Below are 23,842 nucleotides of genomic sequence, written 5' to 3'. Positions count from 1 at the left end.
GCAAGAGTGCCCCCTCTCCCCATTACTGTTTGCTCTGGCCATAGGCCATTGGCTATGGTGTTAAAGCCTCGAGGAACTGGAAAGGGCGGGTTCGGGGAGGGGGGGTGGGGGGTGGAGCACCGGGTCTCACTTTACGCAGATGACCTGCTCTTGTATATTTCAGACCCGTTGGAGGGGATGGGGGAAATAATGCGAATCATGGGGGAATTTGGCAATTTTTCGGGGTTAAAATTGAACATGGGGAAAAGCGAGATGTTTGCGATCCAGGCAACAGGACAGGAGAAGAGACTGGGAGAGCTGCCGCTTAGAATGGTAGGAAAGAGCTTTCGGTATCTGGGAATCCAGGTGGCCCGGGAATGGAAGGCACTGCACAAGTTAAACCTATCCCGGCTGGTAAAACAAACGAAAGGGGACTTTACGAGATGGGACATGCTCCCGCTATCACTGGCGGGGAGGGTACAGACTGTGAAAATGACGGTCCTCCCCAGATTTCTGTTTCTCCTTTAGTGCTTCCCCAGCTTCGTCAGAGGGCCTTTTTCAAGCGGGTGAATAAGGCTATTTCGGGTTTTGTGTGGGCAGTAAAACCCCGCGAGTGAAGAAAGTGTTGCTGGAGCGCAGTCGGGCTGAGGGTGGGTTGGCGCTGCCGAACTTCTGCAATTACTGCTGGGCGCTAATATAGCCATGATTAGGAAGTGGGTAGTTGGTTGGGGGATGTCAGGGGTCGGTGTGGGAACAGATGGAGGCGGTGTCATGCAAAGACACCAGCTTGGGAGCACTGATAACGTCATCTCTTCCGTTCTCACCGGCCCGATACTCCACAAATCCGGTGGTGGTGGCGGCTCTGAGAATCTGGGGGCAATGGAGGAGATATAAGAGAGTGGAGGGAGCATCGGTTTGGATCCCGATTTATAATAATCATCGGTTTGTACAGGGTAGGCTGGATGGTGGGTTCCAGAGTCGACAAAAGGCAGGAATTAGAAGGATGAGGAATCAATTTGTAGATGGGAACTTCCCCAGCTTGAAAGTCTTGGAGGATAAATTTGAATTGCCAGCAGGGAATGGGTTCAGGTATTTGCAGGTGCGAGACTTCCTGAGAAAGCAGTTTCTGGCCCTTCTGCTGCTGCCGCCACGGGGGATACAGGACAGAGTAGTCTCCGGGACCTGGGTGGGAGAGGGACCTGGGTGGGAGAGGGGAAGGTATCATATAGTTACCAGGAGCTCTCGCAGGCGGAGGAAACTCCAGTGGAGGCACTTAAGGGCAAGTGGGAGGACGAGCTAGGAGGAGAGATAGAGGCGAGTCCGTGGGCGGATGCCCTAAGCAGGGTTAATACATCCTCATCATGTGCCAGGCTTAGCCTGATACAATTTAAGGTAGCCCACCGGGCACACATGATGGTGGCCCGGATGAGCATGTTTTTCAGGGTAGAGGACAGGTGTGCAAGGTGCACGGGAAGCCCAGCAAATCATGTTCACGTGTTTTGGGCATGCCTGAAGCTTAGAGAGTTTTGGCAGGGTTTCGCTAAGCCAATGACCACGGTACTAAAAACACGGGTAGTGCCGAGTCCGGAGGTGGTGATCATTGGCGTATCGGAAGAGCCGGGAGTTCATGGGGCTGAAAGAGGCCGACGTCTTAGCCTTTGCCTCCCTGGTAGCCCGGAAATGGATCTTGCTAATGTGGAGGGGCTCGAAGTCCCCAAGTGTAGAGACCTGGGTTAGTAACATGGCTGGGTTTCTCAGTCTCGAGAAGATAAAGTGATAATGTTTACCGTAAGAAGGTCAATGGTTGGGTTCACCCGGAGGTGGCAGCCGTTCGTCGACTTTCTCGGGGAAAATTAAAATGTCAGTAGATGCAGTATTCCGGCGGGAGGGGGATCCATATCTCAAGCTGTCTTCAGCTCTTTCCAGCTTTCCTCCATCACGAATAATAATAATAATCGCTTATTGTCACAAGCAGGCTTCAATTAAGTTATTGTGCAAAGCCCCTCGTCGCCACATTCCAGCGCCTGTTCGGGGAGGCCGGTATGGGAATTGAACCCGCCCTGCTGGCCTTGCTTGGCATTACAAGCTAGCTGTTTAGCCCACTGTGCTAAACCAGCTACACGACCAGGAAACACCAAAACGTGTTTGAGGAGAACAACCACACCATCCAAGACCTCATCAACAAGAAGAGGAAAGCTATCCGAGCCTGGCAAATTGACATAACCAGTAAGGCAAAGAGGAGAGCTTATTAACCAGCCAGAACGGAGGTACAAAGAAGAACTCGGGAAATCATAAACCAGCGGTGGACTGAGAGAGCTCAGGAGCTTCAACTCCTCGCTGACGAGCACGACAACCTGGGCTTCTTCAGTGTCACCAAGGTAATATATGGCCCCAAACCCTCAGCCTCAAATTGCTGCGGAGTAAGGACCCTCTCGCCAGACAGAGATATTGGCCTTAGATGGAACACTTCAAAGAACCCCTCAACCATGATATAATCTCCCTAATCTCTGTCGCCAGGAAGATCATTGTCCAATCCTCTCCTGCTACCCTCTCCCAGTCTCTGAAGAAATCTTTCTGAAAATCCAGTGTGGCTTCTGACCAAACCATGGAACAGCGGGCATGACTTTCAGTGCTCGGAAACTTCAAGAGAAATGCCAGAAGCAACATCAACCAGTCCACATGGTCTTCCTCCATCTGACCAAGGCTTTCGACTCAGTCAATCAGGAAGTACTGTGCAAGACTCTGTCAAAGGCTGGCTGTCCAGAGGCCTCCAGGTGTATGCCCTTTGGGCAGGGTAGCACCCTTGCGCTGCTGGTTCCACCCGGGCACCTTGGCACGACCAGTCTGGCAGTGCCATCTCAGCCTGGCACTGCCACCGTGTCAGGTTGGCATGCCCAGGTACCAAGCAGGCATATTTTGCGTGGTGGCAATCGGGCTGGTCGTGCCCTGCGTAGTTTTTTTTTGGAGGGGGGGTTTCCAGGACTCCTCCCATAGTGCATTGGGGCTCAGGAGGGAAGTTGGGATTGTTTAGAGAGCTCCAGACATCGTGACACCATTTAAAAATTCCAGCGAGTGGAGCTCCTCAGTGCACAAAATGGGGCCATGTGCAGCCTCGGCCACATGTTCCCTGCTGAGGCCCCCTATCTATCGAGGGTTGCTGCAAGCGCCGAGAAACTTGCAGCTAAATGCGCTCGCTATGGGACTTTGTTCCCATTTAGTTATATCATGCTCATATTCTTTCATGGTATGTGGGCATATTTGTTGCCCATTCCTAATTGCCTTTGAACTGAGTGGCTTGCTCGGCCATTTCAGAGGGCTGTTCCTGTGGGCCTGGAGTCACATGTAGGCCAGACCATGTAAAGACGGTCTAAAGAGCATTAGTGAACAAGATGTTTTTTAATGACAATCAGTGATAATTTCATGGTCACAACGACTGAGACTAGTTTTCAACTCCAGATTTTATTTTGTTAATTGGATTTCAGTTCCACCAGCTGTTTTGGTTGGATTTGAACCCCTGCCCAAAGAGTAATTCACCTGGATCTCAGGATTCCAAGGCAAGTGACATTATTACCACTGTGCCACCATCTCAGTTTGATGGTGAAAGACTGAAGCTGGTAACATTTTGCACACGCAGCCCACACGTCCATGTAGTACAGGTTTATTTCACTCCCAACATACCCCAAAGAGGGCTGTGGCATTGACTTACTGTGGGATCATACTGTGCCGTGTGCTTTTTTGACTGACTGCTGTGGTTTCAGTTATTTGCAAGTTTCACTTCTAACAATGATCAAACATATTTAGTGTAACTATTTATATTTCATTTTCTGATAAAAGGGACTAATATGAAAGGAGATTCCACTGAACAACTCCAGGAAATCCATGCATTTCCCATTACTAGACTCGGGTTTTTAAATAAATCAGTACAGTCCCTCGACAGGTAATCTGGTTGTTCCAAAATAGCTGCATTTGAGTATAACTCTCCTTCAACGTATTAGACCCAGGGAATTTTATTTAATGGAAACGTCATGCAAACTCTTGTCAAAACACGCTGAGCGATTAAATACCTTACTGATTCAGAACCCTTCAGCACTCTGTAATGGTCTAGTGGCTGAGATGAACACAATGGCACAAATTCAGCAAACTAGAGCTCGACATTAATTTTAATCAATGTGGGGTGGGTCACAGAGCTGTGATATTTAAATGTCCAACTTTTGAAGCATGGTTTCTGTGCAGCAAGCAAAAGTATGGCAAATGACATAGAATATACAGCACAGAAATAAGCCATTGGGCCTAACTGGTCAGTGCTGGTATTTTTATGTTTTACAGGGACGTCCTCCCATCCTTCTTCGTCTCACCCTTTCAACATTACTTTCTTTTCCTTTCTCCCTCATGTGTTTATCTAGTTCCTCCTTCAATGCATCAATGGCATGGCTCACATAATGGTCCAAGTCACTTCTGCTAAAATTTCTAGGAATGTCTGGACCATTATGCTTGTGGACAACATAGAGACAGCATTGCTAACACACAGGGGTTCAGCAGCTTCAACCCTTGGCACCTTTGGTGCTATATAATAATTTTTTATCACCTGTCAACATCACAGGAGGCCTTCAAAATGTGCTGCGTGCAGAAGCAAGAAGTTGAAAATGGAGCCCCATAATGTCCACTTTGCAGGAGGCCCCTATTCAGCCTGTAGGTATGACTCTGATCTTCTAATAGCTCAACATTTTTTAATCCTGTTGTAATCTGACCACTCCAGAGAAACAGGAGTGCAATAGATCATGGCTGATCTGTACCTCCACCCATCTTGTCTCCATACACCTTTGTACCATTGGCTTTCAATCTCAAATTTAAAATTATAAATAGAGCCTTTCTGTGGGAGAGAGTTCTATATTTTTACCACCCTTTGCAATAGAAGTGCCCAGCTGCATTATTGCAACTAAACTCAACACAAGATTCAGAAACAATGAGCGGGATTCTCTGATCCTGAGGCTAAGTGTTGACGCCGTCGTAAACGCGATTGCGTTTCACGACAGCATCAACATGCCCTCAGTAGCAGTGATTCTGACCCCTACAGGGGGCCAGCTTGGCACTGGAGCGACCCACTCCGCTCCAGCTGCCGTTACCGGCGTCAAATGAGCACCGCGGGTCTGCGCATGCGCAGTGCGACCGGCGCCAATGTGCGCATGTCAGTGCGCCCGGCGCAATTGCGCGCATGCACGGTGGCTCCCTTCTCCACGCTGACCCCGATGCAACATGGCTACAGGGGCCGGAGGGAAGCGAAAGAAGCCCCCAGCCCGAGAGGCTGGCTCGCCGATTGGTAGGTCGCGGGCCAGACCACAGCGGAGGCCCCCCCCCCCCCCCGGGGTCGGACTCCCCCCCAGGCTGCCCCCGGATGGATGCACGCCGAGGTCCCGTCGGGTAAGACTACACGTGGATGGCGCCGGCGGGACTCGGATTTATTTTACGGCCGCATGGCCCATCCCAAGCGGAGAATCGCCAGGGGGTCCATATAGAACGGCCCCCGACTGCGCTGACGCCAATGGCGCCGATTCTCCGCTCTCTGGAGAATTGGTGGACCAGTGTAGGGGCGGCGTCGCGTGATTCACTCCCAGCCCGGCGATTCTCCGGCCCGGCCTGGGCTGAAAGAATCCCGCCCAAGCTATGCAGGTCCTTGGTCTGAATGTTGCCCTTGGTAACCTCAGATGGAGGTACAACCTGTTTTCTCCACAGTAAGCTTGCTGATGGTGTGGAATGGGGCTGTTGGAATTCAGGTGGACATCTCAATTGTAGATCCCTGTTTGGAACAAATGTGTGGGGGAACTGCCTGCACCTAGATTTACTTTATTACAGTATCTAGTTTAGACTGGCTGACTGCTGTTCTCCCAGAAATTTCTACTGACATATCAGACCACCTAGATTTAGGACGCGATCTACTGGCCTCGTCACGCCTGACTCAGGTAGCGACGAGGCCATTAAATCTCGCGGCACGAGAGGCCTCTCGTGAGATTTAACGGCCTTGTTACGCTCCGCGAGATCTAACGAGGTCTCGTTGGGCTTCACGATCTGGATCACAGAATAATACAGTGCAGAAGAGGCCCTTCGGCCCATCGAACCTGCACCGAAGCATGACAAACACCTGACCTGCCTACCTAATCCCATTTTCCAGCACTTGGCCTATCCTTGAATGTTATGACCCCCAGGTGCCCAGGTGGCACCATCAGGGTGCCAGGCTGGCAGTGCCAAGGTGCCCACGGGTGCCCTGCCCTTATGAGGTGGGCATAAGGGCAGTGCACCGAGGTGGGGTGCGGGAGATTCGAGGATCCCCTCATTGGTAAGTTGGGGCATAAGGGGGACATCATTTAGAAATGGCACCCCGATCTCTTCCTGAAAAGGCGAGCAGAGTTCGTTAGTGCAGGAAATGGGACTACATGCAGCCTCGGTGGGGCGTTCCATTTCATAACGGGGTCATTCTCACCGCCGCAAATGCTGGGAAACACCCGACTAAATGTGCCAAACATGGGACTCTGTTTCATTTCTGTTAAATCGCGCCCTTCGATTCATTTTCCCTTGCTGCAATCTCTCCCATTTTCATCTATGTGGCCCTCTTTCACCTTCTTAATGACTCGTACATTAAAAAATGTTTTATATCTCTCTCCGTTGCCTTACTGACCTTTGATTAGAATATAATAGTTGTTATTATGTAGTTTACAGTCTATATTATCTTCCTCCCTGTAATTAAAGTATCTGTTATTTCTCCTGCTTCCATTCATCCCTTTCTACTCCAACCTTGTTAAAATGCTTTGTAATATATTAGTTTGTTCTGTTGAAGGGGCTGGGTTTTACAGCCCTCTAGTGGGGTATTTCTGGCAGGGGGCACGCATAATTTGAGGGGTGACTAGGTCACCACTTGTTTGCCCACCCCCAAGCTCACCCCCAGAATACAGAGGAGTGAGTGCGACGAGCGAGCGTCCAATTCACCATTGGCTTTCCATAAGTAGTATATAATTAAGAGTCAATTGAGCTTGTTTACAACCCAACTGACTCCAGTATTAACCTGCGCATAACACATTGGCATGGTCAGGCAGGCAGGAGTGGGCAACGAGGTGGGAGCTCTTTCAAAAAAGTTTTTTAAAGTGGAGGAAGGAAAGGGGGTACTATCTTTGGCCAAGCGGAGTGGGGGGTGCCCTTTGTGTTTCAGGGCCCCCACCCAAAGATAGTACTCTGCATTGCAAAACCGACACCCGCACCACCCTTTGCACCCCCTCACTAAGGTGCCCAAACCCCCTTGCCCAATATCCCTGACTTGTCTGAGTCTAGATCCATTGGGGCTTTCCGGCTGGGCCTGCTTGCAGTCCCGGAAGCCCCCCTATTGAGCTCTGGCACTGCTGAGACTGCAAGCGTTGCCATGGCTACAAGAGCTGGCCAGCAGCTTCCGATAGTGGGACTTTCTCCCAATGAGGGGCAGATGTCCTACTCTTTCCTTATTGTTGTTGCCCACAGCATGTTATTGCTGCGGGCCAGACTTTCCTCTTTGGTCTAGCTTCATTGCAGTGTTAATGTAAGTCTACTTGTGACAACATATGTTATTATAGGGGGCAAACAGTATGCCCCACCATCCGCCTCCCCATAAAATCCAGCAAATTGACTTGTTTTTATCTTTATGAATATTGTCAAGCCCAAACGACATGAAGGAAAATACCATCCAGGCTACTTTATAAAATTATTTTTGTTTTCAAATGTAATGGACAAAGACTTTACCCTCGCTGAAATAATGACTGGCTACGACTCACAGAAAAGCAATTTCTAGCCTTCAAAAAACCATAGCAACCTCATTATCTCTGAAAGTAATGCTAATGTACCGTGTAACTGCAGAAATCAAGTTCCAAGAAAATGCACAAAGGCCCCTTTACATTTCTGAGGCTAAACTCTGGCCAATGGAGATGATGCGTGTGTGAGGCCAAAGGAGCCTGAAACCTTTGGTAAATGTATTGATGGATGAAACATTAACCCTGTCAAGAATCCAGACCAGGAGTATACATCCTTTGTCTAAACCAGGGGGAAGAAGTGGAATCTGCCAGAACCTGTAATAATGCCTTGTGGAGCTAAGGGAAGGGATCTGCCATCTTCCATCTACAAAACAGTAGCAGAATCAGAGCGCTGTCCAGGTTTAAATTGCCTGGCCCTCATCTGCACCATTTCTGCTGGAACGTCTGAACTTTTGCACCAGTGCCTACTAAAAGACAGATTCAACTCGACCCGCTACTCCCATTGTGGAAGTCAGCACTAATGGAAAAGTCAAACACCCTGCATCAACTTTCAGCCTGCTAGCCTCTCTGGAGGAATACACCATTGGACCTCTGATTCTAGACTCACGTGCAAAAATAATTTTTATTTTGTCTGTGGTCTTTATCCTGGATCTCTTTCTTTCGCTTAACCTCCCTTTATTGTATGATTGCAAAAAAAAGGGGGGGGGGGGGGTTAGGATTTGCGAATCCTCTTCCCGCATTTTGTATGTATGTAAAATAAATTAACCTCGGATTTTACCCCATCTCGGGTTTGCTGTGGGGTTGTTAATGGAGGATTGGCTCACTCCAAATCGGAAGGGTTGGGTACAATACACCACCACGTATAAAGGGAGGAGATCAAAAGTCAAAAACACCTTTCTGTTCATGAACGGGATGCGAGGGGAGAAATCAGAGCTGTTTTAAATTAAACCCACTCCTAATCCATAATACTGAGTGGAGGTGTACTGAAACTGAAACAGCATATTCTGTTTTTCAGCTTCGGATTTCCCACGTTTGAAGGATATTCCTTTTTACTGATGCCACATCTTCTTGATTTCTTTAAAAGCATAATAAGACGAGTGCTGGCAATCTGAAATAAAAACAGCAAATGTTGGACCTACTCAGCGGCTGGAGCTTTCTGGCCGAGCTCTCCAGCTGGATTTTCTAGATCATTCTGTCGTCGGCCAATGGCAGGCTGCCGCCCACCACCACACAACAAGCAGTGGGCTGCGTGGTAAATCCCGCCTGGCAGGCCTGCCAGCATCTGTGCAGAGACACAGAGCTGACGTTTCAGATCTAAACCATTCTTCCACACAGATGTCACCAGACCTGCTGAGTTTATCCAGTATTTTCTGATTTTATTCTTGGTTTCTTTGTCTCCTCTCCTACTCTTTTCAACTTTTGTAGTGGCTGGCACTTTACCTGGGCTCTTTGCCCAGGCTTCTCAATTAACACACAATTGGCTGATCATTTTCAAATTTTAAGAGGAAATTTCTGTAATTGATGGCACCATGATGAGAGTGTTGCAGACAATCACAGAACGGTGCAGCACAAAAGGTGACTATTTAGCCTATGTGTCACTGCCAGCTCTTTGAAAGATATATCCAATTCGTTGCACTCCTCTGCTCTTTCCCCATATGCCTGTAATATTCCCCCTTTAGGAATTTACGCAATTGGCTTCTCAAAGTCATTATTGAATCTTCTTTCGCCGCATTTTCTGGCAGCGTATTTCCAGATCATGACAATTCACTGCATAAATTTGCTTTTCCTCATGTCGCCTCTGGTTCTTGTGCCAATCAGAGAACCGTCCTGATGATTGGATTAGCACATAGTGCTTTCACATCTGGGATATGACTTCAAGCCCAGTACAGATTGTTGGAAAGGCAACTAAAATAAACACTGCTGTGTTTCAACAATCCAGGCACCTTTTAGGAAATTAATAAGAAATATTCTACTTTTTACTTGACCCTAGCAAGTTGTATTTTCAAACAATCAAGAGGTAGACAATAAAATATTACTAATGTGTGCTGTGCTTGTTAGAACAAAATTAATTGAAACAAAACAGTTTTCTCACAGTCTAAGGTAAAATATTACAGTTGGAAATGGAAATATATCTGAGAGGTTACTTTAGCTTGTTCACAAATGAGGAAAAGCCTTTTCGAGACTAAATTTTGTTCGTAAAATTGAATTTTAATTCCTGGAGTATAGCTCATTGATATTCTGGAGCTCGGCTGTGATTTTTAGCTGTCAAGTCGAAGCTGTGTTTAACCTAGTCCATGAATACCATTGCTGAAGTAGTTCCTATAGGGAAGAGTAACAAAGGTAGGTAAATTAGGATAATGATTGCTGCATATAAACTCCTGACCTTGGTGAGAGAACGTTTGAAGCAACTGGTAAGTTTCTGGGCCCAGGTCACAAGAATCCAGCATGAAATTATTACCTTTTTGCATCTGTACAGAAGGGCTTAGTGCTTTGAAATGCCAAGCCTGGAGTGTGATAGATCTAAGCTGGATGTCGGATTTTTATGGCCTAGATCTTCAGCCAGTCAACAGCCAGACTGGGCCACTGCCTACGGAGTTTTCTACGCCCTGACAGAACTGATCATTTTCAAGGGATCCCCAAGCATGGCTGAAGCAGAAATGGACCAACTCAGCCAAGTACTTACTCCAAGGTAAGTCCAGCGAGAGCAGCATAGTTGAAGGCAGGAGAGGTCATGCCCTTTATTCTGCACTAGCTGCTGGGTTCAGGTAAGTTTTTAAAGGTCTCAAGTCTCTTCATGTGTGAGTGGGTGAGTGGATGCGTGAGTGAGTGGATGCGAGAGCAAATGGTTAATCAAGTCGGCTAGGGTTAGGGGCGGTGCTAGTGGCCAGGAGGTCTTCATGCCAGAGGGGTAGTTGGGTTAGATCGGATGGGTAGTTGTGTCAGATGAGCAGATTGATCGACCAGCTGGTAGTTGGGTTAGAGGGATGGTGACGGAAGAGAATCGTTTTGGGTTGGGGGTTGCTTGGGGAGATAGGTTGTGGTGCTCAGTTCAGTTATGTTGGCCTTTCTCTGAGTTAGACCATGTATTAACCAGTAAAAACATTTCCAGGGTAAGTATCCAGGTACGTCCCAAGTATGTGAGCCACGTTTCTGACACTGAGACGTTTGCCAAGAGGCCGAGCAGCGGATCAGCTCATCAATAGTTTAAATTTCCTGGACAATTACAGGGCACGTGCCAGGACCTCGGCAGGGCCCCAACGAGCAAGACAGCCTTAGGTCCAGGCCCAGAATTTTACATTGCTCAGGTGGGTGCATGCCTGACCAGGAAGCATGGGAGATTGTGCAGGTTAATGTTGGGTATGAATCCCGATGTCATCATGCACTCAAGCAATATTTCAATGGCCGGGTGCGCAAGGGAGTGAGCAGTGTACTCGGTGACAATCAAGCAGGCAATTTAGCCTATTAAGGGACCAATGGAACACAATTTTGCATGGCCTGTCTGCTTTTATGGTTGGTAGGTGGGCCAATTGGCCAAGCATCCTTTACATTTTAGGTGTAACCTCGATCTAGGGTGGGATGATGGTTGGTATCATGACCGGTACAGGCTTGGAGGGCCGAAGGGCCTGTTCCTGTGCAGTATTGTTCTTTGCATCTTTTCATCTTTGTAATGTCAGGGCTGAAATAAAATGTAATGGTCTGGGGACTGAGGCTTGTGTTTGAATGTGCTGCCTAGACACTCTGCACTCTCCGTCGATATTTATTTTTCACAGCTCTGCAGTTGCCTGAGACAGTTATACATCGGCTGGCCCCCTGAGGGAGCACATTAGAAGTATTGTGCCCAAACCATTCCTTACCTTGCCGCACCTCCCCGGCAGCACTCAGCCTTTCAGAGTGCCTTCCATGCTGAATGGCCATTAATTGGGCAAATAGCGTGAAATTGTGTTCCAGGGCTGACTGCGGCCAGCTACACGTTTCACACCCGCTTCCATGCCCACCGAGTATGCACACCTGATGGGCAAACAATTCATGCCTGGATTTCACTGCATTGAACATTGACGGATTTCAGTGAAAATGTATATTTACAAACAGATTTCTATAGCCACAACTGACATGAAGGATAATTTACTTGTAAAACTAGCAGTATTATAGTATGTAATATATATTGTGCTATTTTACTATGGTGTTGCTTTATGATGGGATGATCTAATTGTTAAGCTGTTAGTTCCTGAGGTCAGTCAGCGTTTAACTTAATAATACAAACAGAAAATGCTGGATAAACTCACCAGGTATGACAACATCTGTGGAGGCTTGAATATTGGACTGTGCTTCTTAGTTTGAAGGTGGAATTTAGAAGCACGGGTCAGACCAGACCCCATTTTGACATTGTTTTTCACCTGTCATGAAGTGTGACATCTGGAGTGTGGCACCTGCAACATGGCATCTGTAGTGCTGCACCTGTGTGCATTGGCATACTGGAGCAACGACTATTGATGATTAACATAAAGCAAAACTGACGCAAAATCTTCCAACTGATCGAGGCTGCACAGCTCTCAATCAAATTCAGTTGTGTGGAAGTGACCTTTTGTCCTGGCCCTACTGGATGGCATGGAGGAGTCTGCAATTTGATTGCTCTCTCAGCAAGAGGAGTCCGTGACATATGGTCTCCCGGCAAGAGGCGTCTGCTGGCAGCTTTTTAGCGCAGAAGTAAATTGGGGACGGGGAGAGAAAACTTAACGGAAAATGTACATTCATGCAAATTAACGGTGAATCTTTATTTAATAATACATTCTGAAAATCGCAGTTTAAAGGGATTAGTCTATAAAACTGGCTGCTGTGGTTTTATTGTGTGCGCCCATCTTTCTTAGACCCCACAAAGCTCGGCAATGAAAAGGCTGGTCATGACTCGTACTGCCTACTAGTAGTTGGAAACTTGTTCCCTTTCTCAATTAACACATTTCCTCCTGAGGAAAGGATGTTCCGGAAGACACAGTGCACTTACGCATCAACGCCCCTTTGTATGGCATCTCCAACCCAGCATGCAAAAGAAGTGATTTGAGAGAAAGATGGGTAGCATGGTGGCACAGTGGGTAAAACTGCTGTCTTACAGCTCCAGGGACCCGGGTTCAATTCCGGCCTTGGGTGACTGTCTGTGTGGAGTTTGCACGTTCTCCTCGTGTCTGTAAGGGTTTCCTCCGGGTGCTCCGGTTTCTTCCACAATCCAATGCAGGTTAGGTGGATTGGTCATGCTAGAATTGTCCCTTAGCAGCCAAAGATGTGCAGGTTAGGTGGGGTTATGGGGTTACAGGGAAAGTGGGCCTGGGTAGGGTGCTCTTTCAGAGGTTTAGTGCAGACGCGACAGACAGAATGTAGGAATTATATGATTCTGTTTCATTTCAGTGAATTCTATAGAGCTATGTGTCAACTTTCCGTAAATTACTCCAAGGTTTTTGTATCCATTACCCAACTGGAATATCCATTTCAAATGTTGATCATTCTCTGTGTGAACAAAGACTTCAAGATATATTCCAAATTTGCCTTTTGTTAGTTTTAAAAAGTACTCATTTATCCTACAATCAAGGTTGACATTGAAGTAGTAGGCAGGATTTACTTGTCTAAGACATTATCTACTGAATTTCTGTCAATAGTGAGAAATAAATGTGATAGTCAAGGTTTATTCAGACATTGACAATGTGTTTGGAAGAGGTTTGGTTTCCATTTCCCTTTGTTTATACTGTGCCAGTTATTTAAATGCTTCTTTCCTTTCAGGTGTCACTATGAAGCTGATGGATGAGGTGGCTGGCATTGTGGCAGCTCGTCATTGCAAGACCAACATTGTGACTGCATCTGTGGACGCAATCAACTTTCACCAGAAGATTCAGAAAGGTACCACACCTGCCACTTTCACACTCCTTGGGCGGGATGGGCCGGCGGGGGGTCAGAGAATCCCGCAACTTGTGTTTGGAAAACAAAGGTGCTTTTAAGGGATTTGTATTTGGATGGGTAAACATTAGAAATAAGGTAATGTTTTAGGTGGGTTTAATTTAATGTTTCTATGCCTGGAAGGGACCTGGAGCTAAATTCATTCTGGACAAAGGTATGTGTAGGGGTCGGTTTCAATTCCAACTGGGATTCTGTTGTGCTTATTGTGCTTATCTATTGGGCTACGATGTGAAAAATAAATAAACCAAAATGTGTTGGTTAGCATCAGAAGGCCAATTCCCAGAGAGAGGGCTTTACTTTGTTCTTAGTTTTTTTTAACTGGAAGTCAGGGCATTTGCAGTTAGAAAACCAGAGAGGGAACATCTCTCAGCTCTGCTCGAAGCAGGAAAAGTTGCACATTGGAGTAATGTACAAGAAAGCAAGCTCCAGAGAAACTAAAGGGCAGTTGGTTCTAGAAAGCGGGTACTAGAACAGGAGACTCTTCATAGGCATCACAGACAAAGCTGAGAAGGAATCGACTGGTGAGTAGCTAGATTTATAAAGGCTTCTAAAGCACTCTCAAAGGTTTCTAAAGTAATCCTAAAGTTTAGAATGGTGAAGGTGGAGCGGAAGCTTTATTCACAAGGGCCTTTTGAAAATCCTGGACTGAATTTCGAAGTGCAAACCGCTAATGGAAAGCATGATTATGAGAGAAGATTTTGAAGCATATTTTGGGGATTAAAGTTTGGAAGCTCTTACGTGACAATCGTTTGGAGGGAATTCTGAGGAGGTATCCACAGACTTTCACTTGCCCTTCATAGCCCAGTGTGTATTTGACCACAGGCATTTTGTGTGCGTCAAAAGAACTTTGTGTGTCACTGGGACCTTTGTAGCTTCAAATGTACTTTGTCATCTCTGTTAATTTTAACACCTGTGTGTATTTGTTAAGCTAAGGGGGTAGTAAAGGAATATTGTGTTATAATCCAATTTTCCCATGTTTACTAAATGTTTTACTTGTTAAAACTAATTGGTGGCCCTGTGACTCTGTTCCTCCACGTTTAAAAAAAAACGTAAACGTTACGGTCTTTGGAGCCAGTGTTCCATTCTGAGATCTTCATGCCCAGTTATACCATCAACTGGGACCATAACACATGCCGCAAGACTACTTCAGTTAACACTGCCACATTGCTAAGTGAACATTTTGTACCGAAATGGTTTGCTCATATTAATACCACCGCCTATATATGTGGCATACCTTGACCTTTGAAAGCTGCTTCAAATTTAAAACCTTCAAACACATTCCAACAATCTTGCCCACCTCAACGGCGCTGGGACCAAGCCACACAAGAATGTGAAGAATGCAATGCACTATTTAGCAGATTTACTTTATAGTCAGTATTTTCAACAAAACAAATTGCCTCATAAATATATTTGCTCTATCAGATGGTTCATTCACCAGTTCTGGAATTTCTTTCCTCTTTGCCTCTCTACCTTGTTGTCCTCCTTTAAGATACTCTAAAACCCATGTCTTTGACCAAGCTTTTGGTCATCTGGCCTAATATGTCCTTTTGTGACTCATAGAGTCGAATTTTGTTTGATAACACTCCTGTGAAGTGCCTGAAGACGTTTTGTTCTGTTAAAGGCGCAATACATGTTGTTGGAAATATTGAATGATTCCAGAAATGATCTTATCTGAATTAATTTCCACTTGCTGACTGGAAATACAATTCTGCATCTTGTTAATACAGCTGTTGTTTTCCTTTTCTTTTGACCTAATCTTGAACGACCTTTGTTTTGAACATTGTTTCAGAAAATGCATTAATTGACCTGTTCCACCAGTGTTTCACAAACAAGAAAATGGATGGTTCATTTTTAATATCGCTCCAAGAAAACCATCACAGTGGAATGAATCCGATCTGTCACTCCTAATGTTTCAATCTGCTTCAGAAAGGGCTCAAACAAGTGTTTGGACCTTACTCAAGTGGCTATTATTTGCTTTGTTGCCAGGATATTGATCCTGTCCTCACCTGCTTGCTGCAGGAAGTGACATAGCTATGTGAAGCAGAGTACCAATGATGGGTGTCCTTAGACATGACCACATGTTTGTCATGTTGGTCGACAGACCAGGAGGCAGAAAAGTGGTGCGAGATACTTTAGACCCACCTAAGAGGATGAACCCCTTTGTCCACCTTCACATCTGGAAAAACGGCACCTCCAACAGTACAGTATTGCCTCTCATAGGGAGCGTCAGCTTGAATTATGTTCAAGTCTCTGGAGTGAGGCTTGAAGCCATGAAATTCTAAAATGGGCGAAAGAGTGCCACCACCAAGTGATTGCAGGTGTAACCTCGAGAGGGATTAAAAAAAAGAGGCAACATAAGTACAGTATAACATAGAAACAAACATTTTAGAACTATACAACAGGTCTATAAGTAGCTGAAAGACAAAATAGTTAGCACAAGTGGTTGTTTAAAGTGTAGGCTCTCATCAATTTGAGTGAGGCATCGCAATCTAAAACACTAGCCTCTCTTTCCTTTTGAGGTATTGACAAGCCTGTTGTGCATTTCCCGTGTTTTCGGATTTTATCTCAGAATTTCACCATTTGCAGTTTTACTTGTTATCAGAGCATGGCATCATAGAACAGTCAAAAAAAAAGTAAAGCACAGGAGGAGGCCCTTTGGTAGAACTATATCCAATTAGCTCCAATCCCCTGATCAGACCACACAGTCCTGCAACCTTTAACTTGAAAAGTATGTAACCACGCCCCTCTTGAAAATTACTCCTGGATCTGTTTCCACCACTCTGTCATCAGAGGGTTCAATACCCCATTCCAGAATGGTGAAGTTTTACTCTGTGGTATGGTTGGATTCACAAGTATTTTGATGTCCAAAGATTAGTCGCAAATTATTTCTCCTTCAGATTTGGAAATGTTCAGTCACGTGAATTTGCTGCACCTTTCCTGCCAAGATCTTCACAGGAGGCAATCTGACTCCCAGGCTGTGCCAAAATATAACTGCTTCTTGCAGACATTCCTGCTCTTTAATAAAACATAACAAATCCCTGGATTGAAGATTATTAAAGCAAAAACAATGTTATTTCTACCCAGACGGGAACCAGGAACATTAGTATCCCAGTTGAGGTTTGGCTGCAGTGAGTTGTGGAATAATGGCGATAATATTTCAACTTAATTGGTTCCATAAATGCCTAACTGTGAGCACAGGAAATGTTCTTGTTTAGTTTTATGGTGATTTTTCTGTTAAATTCAGGCAGCACAAGATGATTAACCTGGGGTGTTCACCTGCGATACTCCTTTGCAACATTCTTGGTGGTTCCAGCCGAGGCATTGTTTGCAATGTTTTGTACCAATGCCAGTGATTCAGTGAATTTTCTTTTGTAAATTTAGAGTACCCAATTATCTTTCTCCAATTAAGGGGCAATTTAGCGTGGCCAATCCACCAAACCACCACATCTTTGGGTTATGGGGGTGAGACCCACGCAAACAGGGAAAGAACGTGCAAACACCACACGGACAGCGCAATAGGCAGCAGTGCTAACCACTGCGCCACCGTGCCGCCCCAGTCAAGTTTCATAATATCTTTAAATATACTGTTTGTGCTGAGAACTATTATTTTACCTGGGTAATATTCAGTTTTGAACAGCCTCACAGACAATCTGAGCTCTGGACTTAGTCCTCACCTGATCCTTACACTTTGATGTTGGGCGATTACTTGACATCAATCTGAATCAGGAACCCTGGTTGTTTCATTTCCCTTCCAAGCCCAAATGTACCGAGGCCAATTGCAGCATCTTTATTCATTGCACAAGTTGATATCAGCATACTCAGTGTGAACTGGACATCAAATTTTGTATCCTTGCTGGTGTGGATGACTCAATAGGATGCTTGGTGGCAAATAACTTGTTAATGAAACACTTGGTTAACTTGGATATTTTTGGCTCAACTCTTGAGATTGTGCAGAGAGATAGTGATGCCGACTGGAATATTTTTGTTTATTTCACACCTCTAGAGCCTTGCTTCAGCCCAACTGCTACCAGTTGCCTGAAGCTGCTTTGGAATACCAGCAAGTAGAGACGCTGAGATGGGACTGCTTATGGAATCACAGTGGCTCACTCTGTGAAGTTTCAGTGCTGTAAAGACAGGATGATAGATGAGGGGGATTATCATGATAATAATTCTGACACATCTGTGTCACCAGCTGAGAACATATCCATTTTTTTGACAGCCTCGCAGCATTCTGTGATGTATTGATTCCTTGGAGGGTTCTGCCAGCCACGGAGACTGATGATCTTTTTTTACATGCTTTCGGGACTGAAGAATTACAAAAAGAAAATGCTTGTGCAGTTCATCTGCAACACTTTATTATACTGGAAAACCTGCATGCATATAGTGGTTTTTCACCGCATCATGTTCCGTCTGTAGGATTCCCTGTATTAAATAACTTTATCAATATTAATACAAAATACAATTTTAGATCAAATAGGAAATCTCAAAATAGAAATGGGCTCCAGTTTCAGATGACATCCACCCGGGGGGAAGTAGCTGGTGTTCTGTGAGATCTTTACCCATATCATCTTGAGCTCAATAGAGCTAGTATTCAAAAAAGGAGTCAAATCTTGCCAGGAACTCTTGGGTTATATCAACCTGACAGCTATCATCATGATGCTCGCAGGGACCCTGATGATGCCCTTTATCATGATGATACCGAGCATGGCTTCCTGAAAGGAAGGTCATGTTATGAACTTGATAGTTTATTTAAAAACTTCCTAAATTACTGGTTGAAGGTAATCTGGTTAACATTGACTACCTGCATTTTAGAATGGCTCTGATAAAGTACCTCAGAGTATGTTACTTCACAAGGTAGAACCTTGTGATACCAGAAGTGCCCAATCACACTGCCACAGGCATCATGAGAACCTACATGCTTCATTGACCAGCCAGTATGTTCCTGACCCTCGTTTTGTATGTTTGTATCTGTGAAATCCACCAAATTGCTTCACGTAGTTAATTACTTTGAAACCCGGCTACTGCTGTTATGTTGGCAGATGTAGCACTCTGGGAGAATGAAGTGCTCTTTTTCATATAATGTTGTTGAGTCTTTTAATATCCACTGGAACAGGCCAGCATTTAATGTCTGCTCTGCTGAACAGCAACTCCGACAGTGCAACACAACCTCAACTGAGTGCCATCGTAGTTTATGTGTGCAAGCCCTGGAACACAAAATAAGTGAGTTTGTAAGGATTTGCAGATGTGTTTTATTACGGATCACAATATCAGAAAAGGATGAACAAAGCATGCTTCCTTAGTCAATTGATCTCTACTAACAAAAGTGAGAACTTAGAACTCTACTAAGAAAAGTGGGAAATAATTTGAATGTGACAATCAACCATTCACTAAAAGTACAGAGGCAGTATGAAGGTATTATTAATAAGGCTCATCAAGTACCAGGGCGCACATTAAGGCTGCTTGATTATAAATTCAATGAATGTTTTAGCCTTGTATAAAGCATCAGCAAGGACACATTGGAATGTACTAACTTGAGCATCTGCCCTTCAGAATTATATTGGAAACGGTCCAGGGACAATTCTAGAATTTAGGATTTCAAGCTATAAACAGAGGGCACGATTCTCCAGAAAGGTTTTGAAGTGTGGTAACGAGCGGCAGCTGCCTTGAACTTCTCAGCCCGACAAGGCGGGGAGCGCTATTCAACATTAATTTTTCCGCTTAACCAGGCCTCATGAGCTTCTTGCTGCAAAGGAAAGGTTCACCAGCACCCCCGCTAACAAGGTTGAGCAGCACTTAAATAGCACTTGTACAGCCAACCCCATTCAGCTCGTAGCCATAGGACGACTAGAAGGCCAGCCCCAAGGTTTGGAGACACGGCCCTGGGGAGGCTCCGAGATGGGGTTGAGGCCAAGAGGGATGTCCTGTTCCCCCGAGAGCCCCAGAGGTTGAGCCACAGGGCACCCGTGCCGCCTGGGACAAAGTTGCGGCGGCAGTCCGTTCGGGAAGTGTGGCCTGAAGGACTGACCTCCAGTAACGCAAGAAGGTCAATGACCCACACCGGCAACATGCAGCATGGGTGAGTGGATACCCCCCACACGCCCCCAAGACCTTTCCACCCTCACGCGAGCATCCCCCCTCCATGTGGCCCCCAGCTCTCCCTTCACCCCTCCTCTCCCTTCAACAACCCCCCTCCCCCCCCCCATCCTTCCTTTACACCCCCCCCCCCCCCCCCTTAACTGTGAACTACGCATCCGGCTAACGATGCCCTCTCTGTGTCTCAGACAGAGAAGCTCTCCCACAGTCGCCGGGAGAGGGCCCAGACTGGCGGAGGGATGCTGGACATAAGAAACCTCACCACCTTTGAGGAACGGGCCCGGGAGGTGACCTGAGGCTGAGGACAGAGCGGTCACCAATACAAAGGTTGGCTCAAGTCGCAGAAATGAGGGACCACTGGGCCTCACCTGGAGGATCTGTCAAACATGAGCTGTTATAGCCATGCTGACTGACCCATCCCTCCCACTGACCACATGTCCATTGTCCTGCAGGTCCTCCAGCTGGTGCTGCCGGTCCATCCGGGGTGGCCCCTCCCCTGCCATGAAGCCACCTCGGAGGGAAGCTCCGAGGATGCCACAATCGACGTGTCACAGCTGTCATCCCCACCCTCCACCAGCGCACACCACTCACTTTGGTGGGAAACGGTGGGGGGGGGGGGGGAGGACACCATCGGGAGAGTGGGAAATTGTTGGACACTTGTAACACATTAGAAACCCTTGACCACAAGCAGTATGATGCCTCTGTCACTTTATTCCGCAATTTGGGCCAACCTCCGAACCCTTGGCCCATCTCTCCAGGCAGCTCCCCCTCCCCGGGCATACTACGTGCAGGTGATGGGTGTGAGCAAGCACTCAGCAAACAGGCAGGGGACAGACTGGCATAGATTGAGAAGCACTGGCGCTCAGCTCTCTGTGGGTTATCATCACCCCCTGCCCTTGATAGTGACCCGCTGACGGCGTCGACAGAGTCTCAGCACCCTGGAGTGATGTGACACATATCCTAGGAGTGTGGGAAATTGGTTCGGGGGTGGGGAAGGTAGCGATGACAGACCAGGCCATGCCTTATGTGAAGTGGGCAAGTATGAGGCCTGGACCTCCAGGCTTGATGGGCCCTCTCTGCTGCCACCTGTCCTGTAGGCCGAATGGCCTCAAGGGCCTCGTATCGGTCTCCGCTTCAGTCTCCGGTCTCTGTACTTGCGTCATTAGCCAGGTCCTCAGTGTGTACTCCTTATCTCCCAAGAGCCAGCCGCCCATCCTGGGGTGCTCCTCGAAGATACTGAGGATGACCGACTGCCCAGGATATAGTTGTCGTGCATACTCCCACAGAAGCATGCACGCGCGTGCATGATCTGCATGTGGTGGTCACACACGAGCTGAATGTTCAGGGAGTGGAACCCTTTCCCGGTGAGCGCAAGGTGACATGCGTACAGTCTATCAATCCCTGGACCTTGGGCATTCTTTTTTTTTCTTTTTTTAATAAATTTAGAGTGCTCAATTGTTTTTCTTTTTAAATTAACGGGCAATTTAGCATGGCCATTTCACCTACCCTGCACATCTTTGGGTTGGGGTGCAACCCACGCAGAAATGGGGAGAATATGCAAACACCACACGGACAGTGACCCAGGGCCGGGATTCGAACCCAGGACCTCAGCGCCGCAGTCCCAGTGCTAACCACTGCGCAAGTGCTGCCGCTACCTTGGGCATTGTGATTTTGGCAGAGAATTCTGTTGCCCGGGCATCCAGCTGGGCTAGGTCCATGTTGATATAATTTTCTGCCTGGCCAAATGGCATCTGTGACCTGTCGATGTACCTGTGGGCTGTAGCCTGCGAGATGCCACACAGGTCCTGCTTGAGCCCTGAAAGGATCCCGTCCAGACCGTGAAGGATCTTTAAGGAATTGGGAGAGGGTGTTAGACTGACAAACAGTGGTGGCTCCCAGCCCGGGTCCCTCCATTTCCCATTGATGCCCCCCATCCCCCACGCACGGAACGCCTTGCCCACACATTCCCGGTTGCAGCGGGCCCCCCCTCAACGGACCCCAGACCCTGTACCCCAAACACCGCACATAAGTTCAGCTGGACCATGCGCTGTGCCCAGGCTTTCTTTTGGCATAGATGTTCACTCCCTGAGATCCTGGGCGGAATTCTCCGCCAGGCCCGACGCCGTCGTGAAACCCGGAGAAGTTCACAACGGCGTCGGAGGCCGCTCCTGGCCCCCTATTCTCCCCCCGCCGGGGGGCTAGGAGGGCCGTGCCGTGAATCTCGGCCGCCGGGCCTTGTCACTGGCGTCAAGGCCCAGCGCGCCGAGAATGACACGGCTGACGCGCCTAATGACGTCAGCCACGCATGCACGGGTTGGCCGGCTCCAACCCGCGCATGCGCGGTTGCCGTCTTCCTCTCCGCTGCCCGGCAAGACGTGGCGGCTTGATCTTGCGGGGCGGCGGAGGGGAAAGAGTGTGTCCCATTGAGACGCCTGCCCGACGATCGGTGGGCACCGATCGCGGGCCAGTCCCCACCCAAGCACGGTCGTGGTGCTCACTCCCCTCTCCGCCCCCCAGAAGCCCCAAACGAGCATCTGGCGCCGTGTTCACGACGGCAGCGACCAGGTGTGGTTGCCGCCATCGTGAACCAATCGTGAACGGCAGGCCGCTCGGCCCATCCGGGTCGGAGAATCGCGGGTCGCCATGAAAAACGGTGGCCCGCGATTCTCCGAGCGGCGTGTCGCAAAATGCAACACGCCATTTTGGGGGGGGGGTGGGAGAATCGCGGGAGGGTGCCAGAGCGGCCCTCCTGCGATTCTCCCACCCGGCGTGGGAGCGGAGAATCGCGCCCCCTGTCTCCAACCTCCCACAAATTCAGCCAAAACTAACACTTAAAAGCTTTTTTTTATCCTTACAATGGCTTCCAGTTGCTGAGCAACTCCCAAATGCTTATGTATTTTATTTATTCTTCATGTTGTGCCCTCTCTAAGCACAATAGAAACACAGTTGGACCTTAACCCCCACACTTAACATTTTTGTCCAGCATGAATCTAACTATAGGTTTTACCCTTCCAGCCACAGGAATATTAAATTAAACCCACTTAAAACTATACCTTATTTCTAATGTTTACCAATACACATATAAATCCCTCAAAACTACCTTTATTTTCCTAACAATGTGAAGTGTTTTTAAATGTTTCTGAGCGTCTTGGTAAGATTCTTGGGCATCAGGGCACCCCCCCCCCCAAAGTGAGCAGTAAACATACCCAGCTATAGAATCATTGAGGGCCTACTTTCAGATCCCCTTAACCTCCCCACCTATCTTAACCCCCTCTTCATAACCTCCCTCCCCTCCACCCTTCATACCCCCTTCACTCCTCCTTTCATGGCATGGTCGCCTCAGGCCCGGCCTCTTGGCAGTGCTAACCTGGTGCCGTCAATCTGGCATCCATGCACTGCCCCAGCACCCTGACAGTGTCAGCCTGGGTGCTACAATGGACTCCAAGCCCCGTCGCATGGTCATCACACCTGGTCTCCGTTTGTGGAGACGAGTACCAATCCGCATCTTGAGTGCGGCCTCGCCGGTGCGGGAAGTGACTTCCAGGAGCCTGGGGAATATGGCCTCAAACAGGCTACGCCTATTTAGATGAGCCTAACTGCTGATTTAAATATGATGATCTGGATCACGCCCAGCGAAGGCCTGATCCAGATCATGCAGGGAGTAGCGAGACGGTAGAACCCACGATTAGCTCGGCACCAGGGGCGGAACCTATTTTGGGCCTCGCTTGCGAGGCACCCAGCACCGGCACAGCACAGTGGGAAAATTGCTCCCGGAGTTTTGGCTGAAATGCCAAATTTTCCATTGTTGCTCGTAACAGATCCTGGCATGGACAAGATCGGAGAGTCTCCCCCAGTGGCGCAAAAGGAATACTGTTGAATCTGCCTCAACCTTTTCTGGGAATATTTAACATGTTCAACTGAATACTTCCTCTTTGCCATTGTAGCAGAAGCATTACATCATCTATTTTAAATGGTAAATTAGTGAACACTGGTGTTAAAATAGCAGAGGAAGGAATTTAATTGCACACATTAATCACTTATACATTAGTGCCTTGCCCATGTGT

The 23,842-nt window shown here is 47.4% G+C and overlaps 1 protein-coding gene across 5 annotated transcripts in view; it reads left to right on the top strand.

Annotated features, from left to right (window-relative positions):
* The window catches only part of acot7 (acyl-CoA thioesterase 7), a 282,705-nt gene that overhangs the window by 171,367 nt on the left and 87,496 nt on the right, over nt 1–23,842 (top strand). For all 5 annotated transcript variants that reach the window (XM_038822345.1, XM_038822342.1, XM_038822341.1 and 2 more), the window contains one exon: nt 13,512–13,628. In XM_038822345.1, the coding sequence (XP_038678273.1) occupies nt 13,512–13,628 (117 nt within the window). The remainder of the gene's footprint in view (nt 1–13,511; nt 13,629–23,842) is intronic.

This window comes from Scyliorhinus canicula, chromosome 16 (assembly GCF_902713615.1).
Source record: "Scyliorhinus canicula chromosome 16, sScyCan1.1, whole genome shotgun sequence".
Lineage (NCBI taxonomy): Eukaryota > Metazoa > Chordata > Chondrichthyes > Carcharhiniformes > Scyliorhinidae > Scyliorhinus > Scyliorhinus canicula.
Note: the sequence above shows the minus strand (reverse complement) of the source record. Positions and strands in the feature narration are given on the sequence as shown.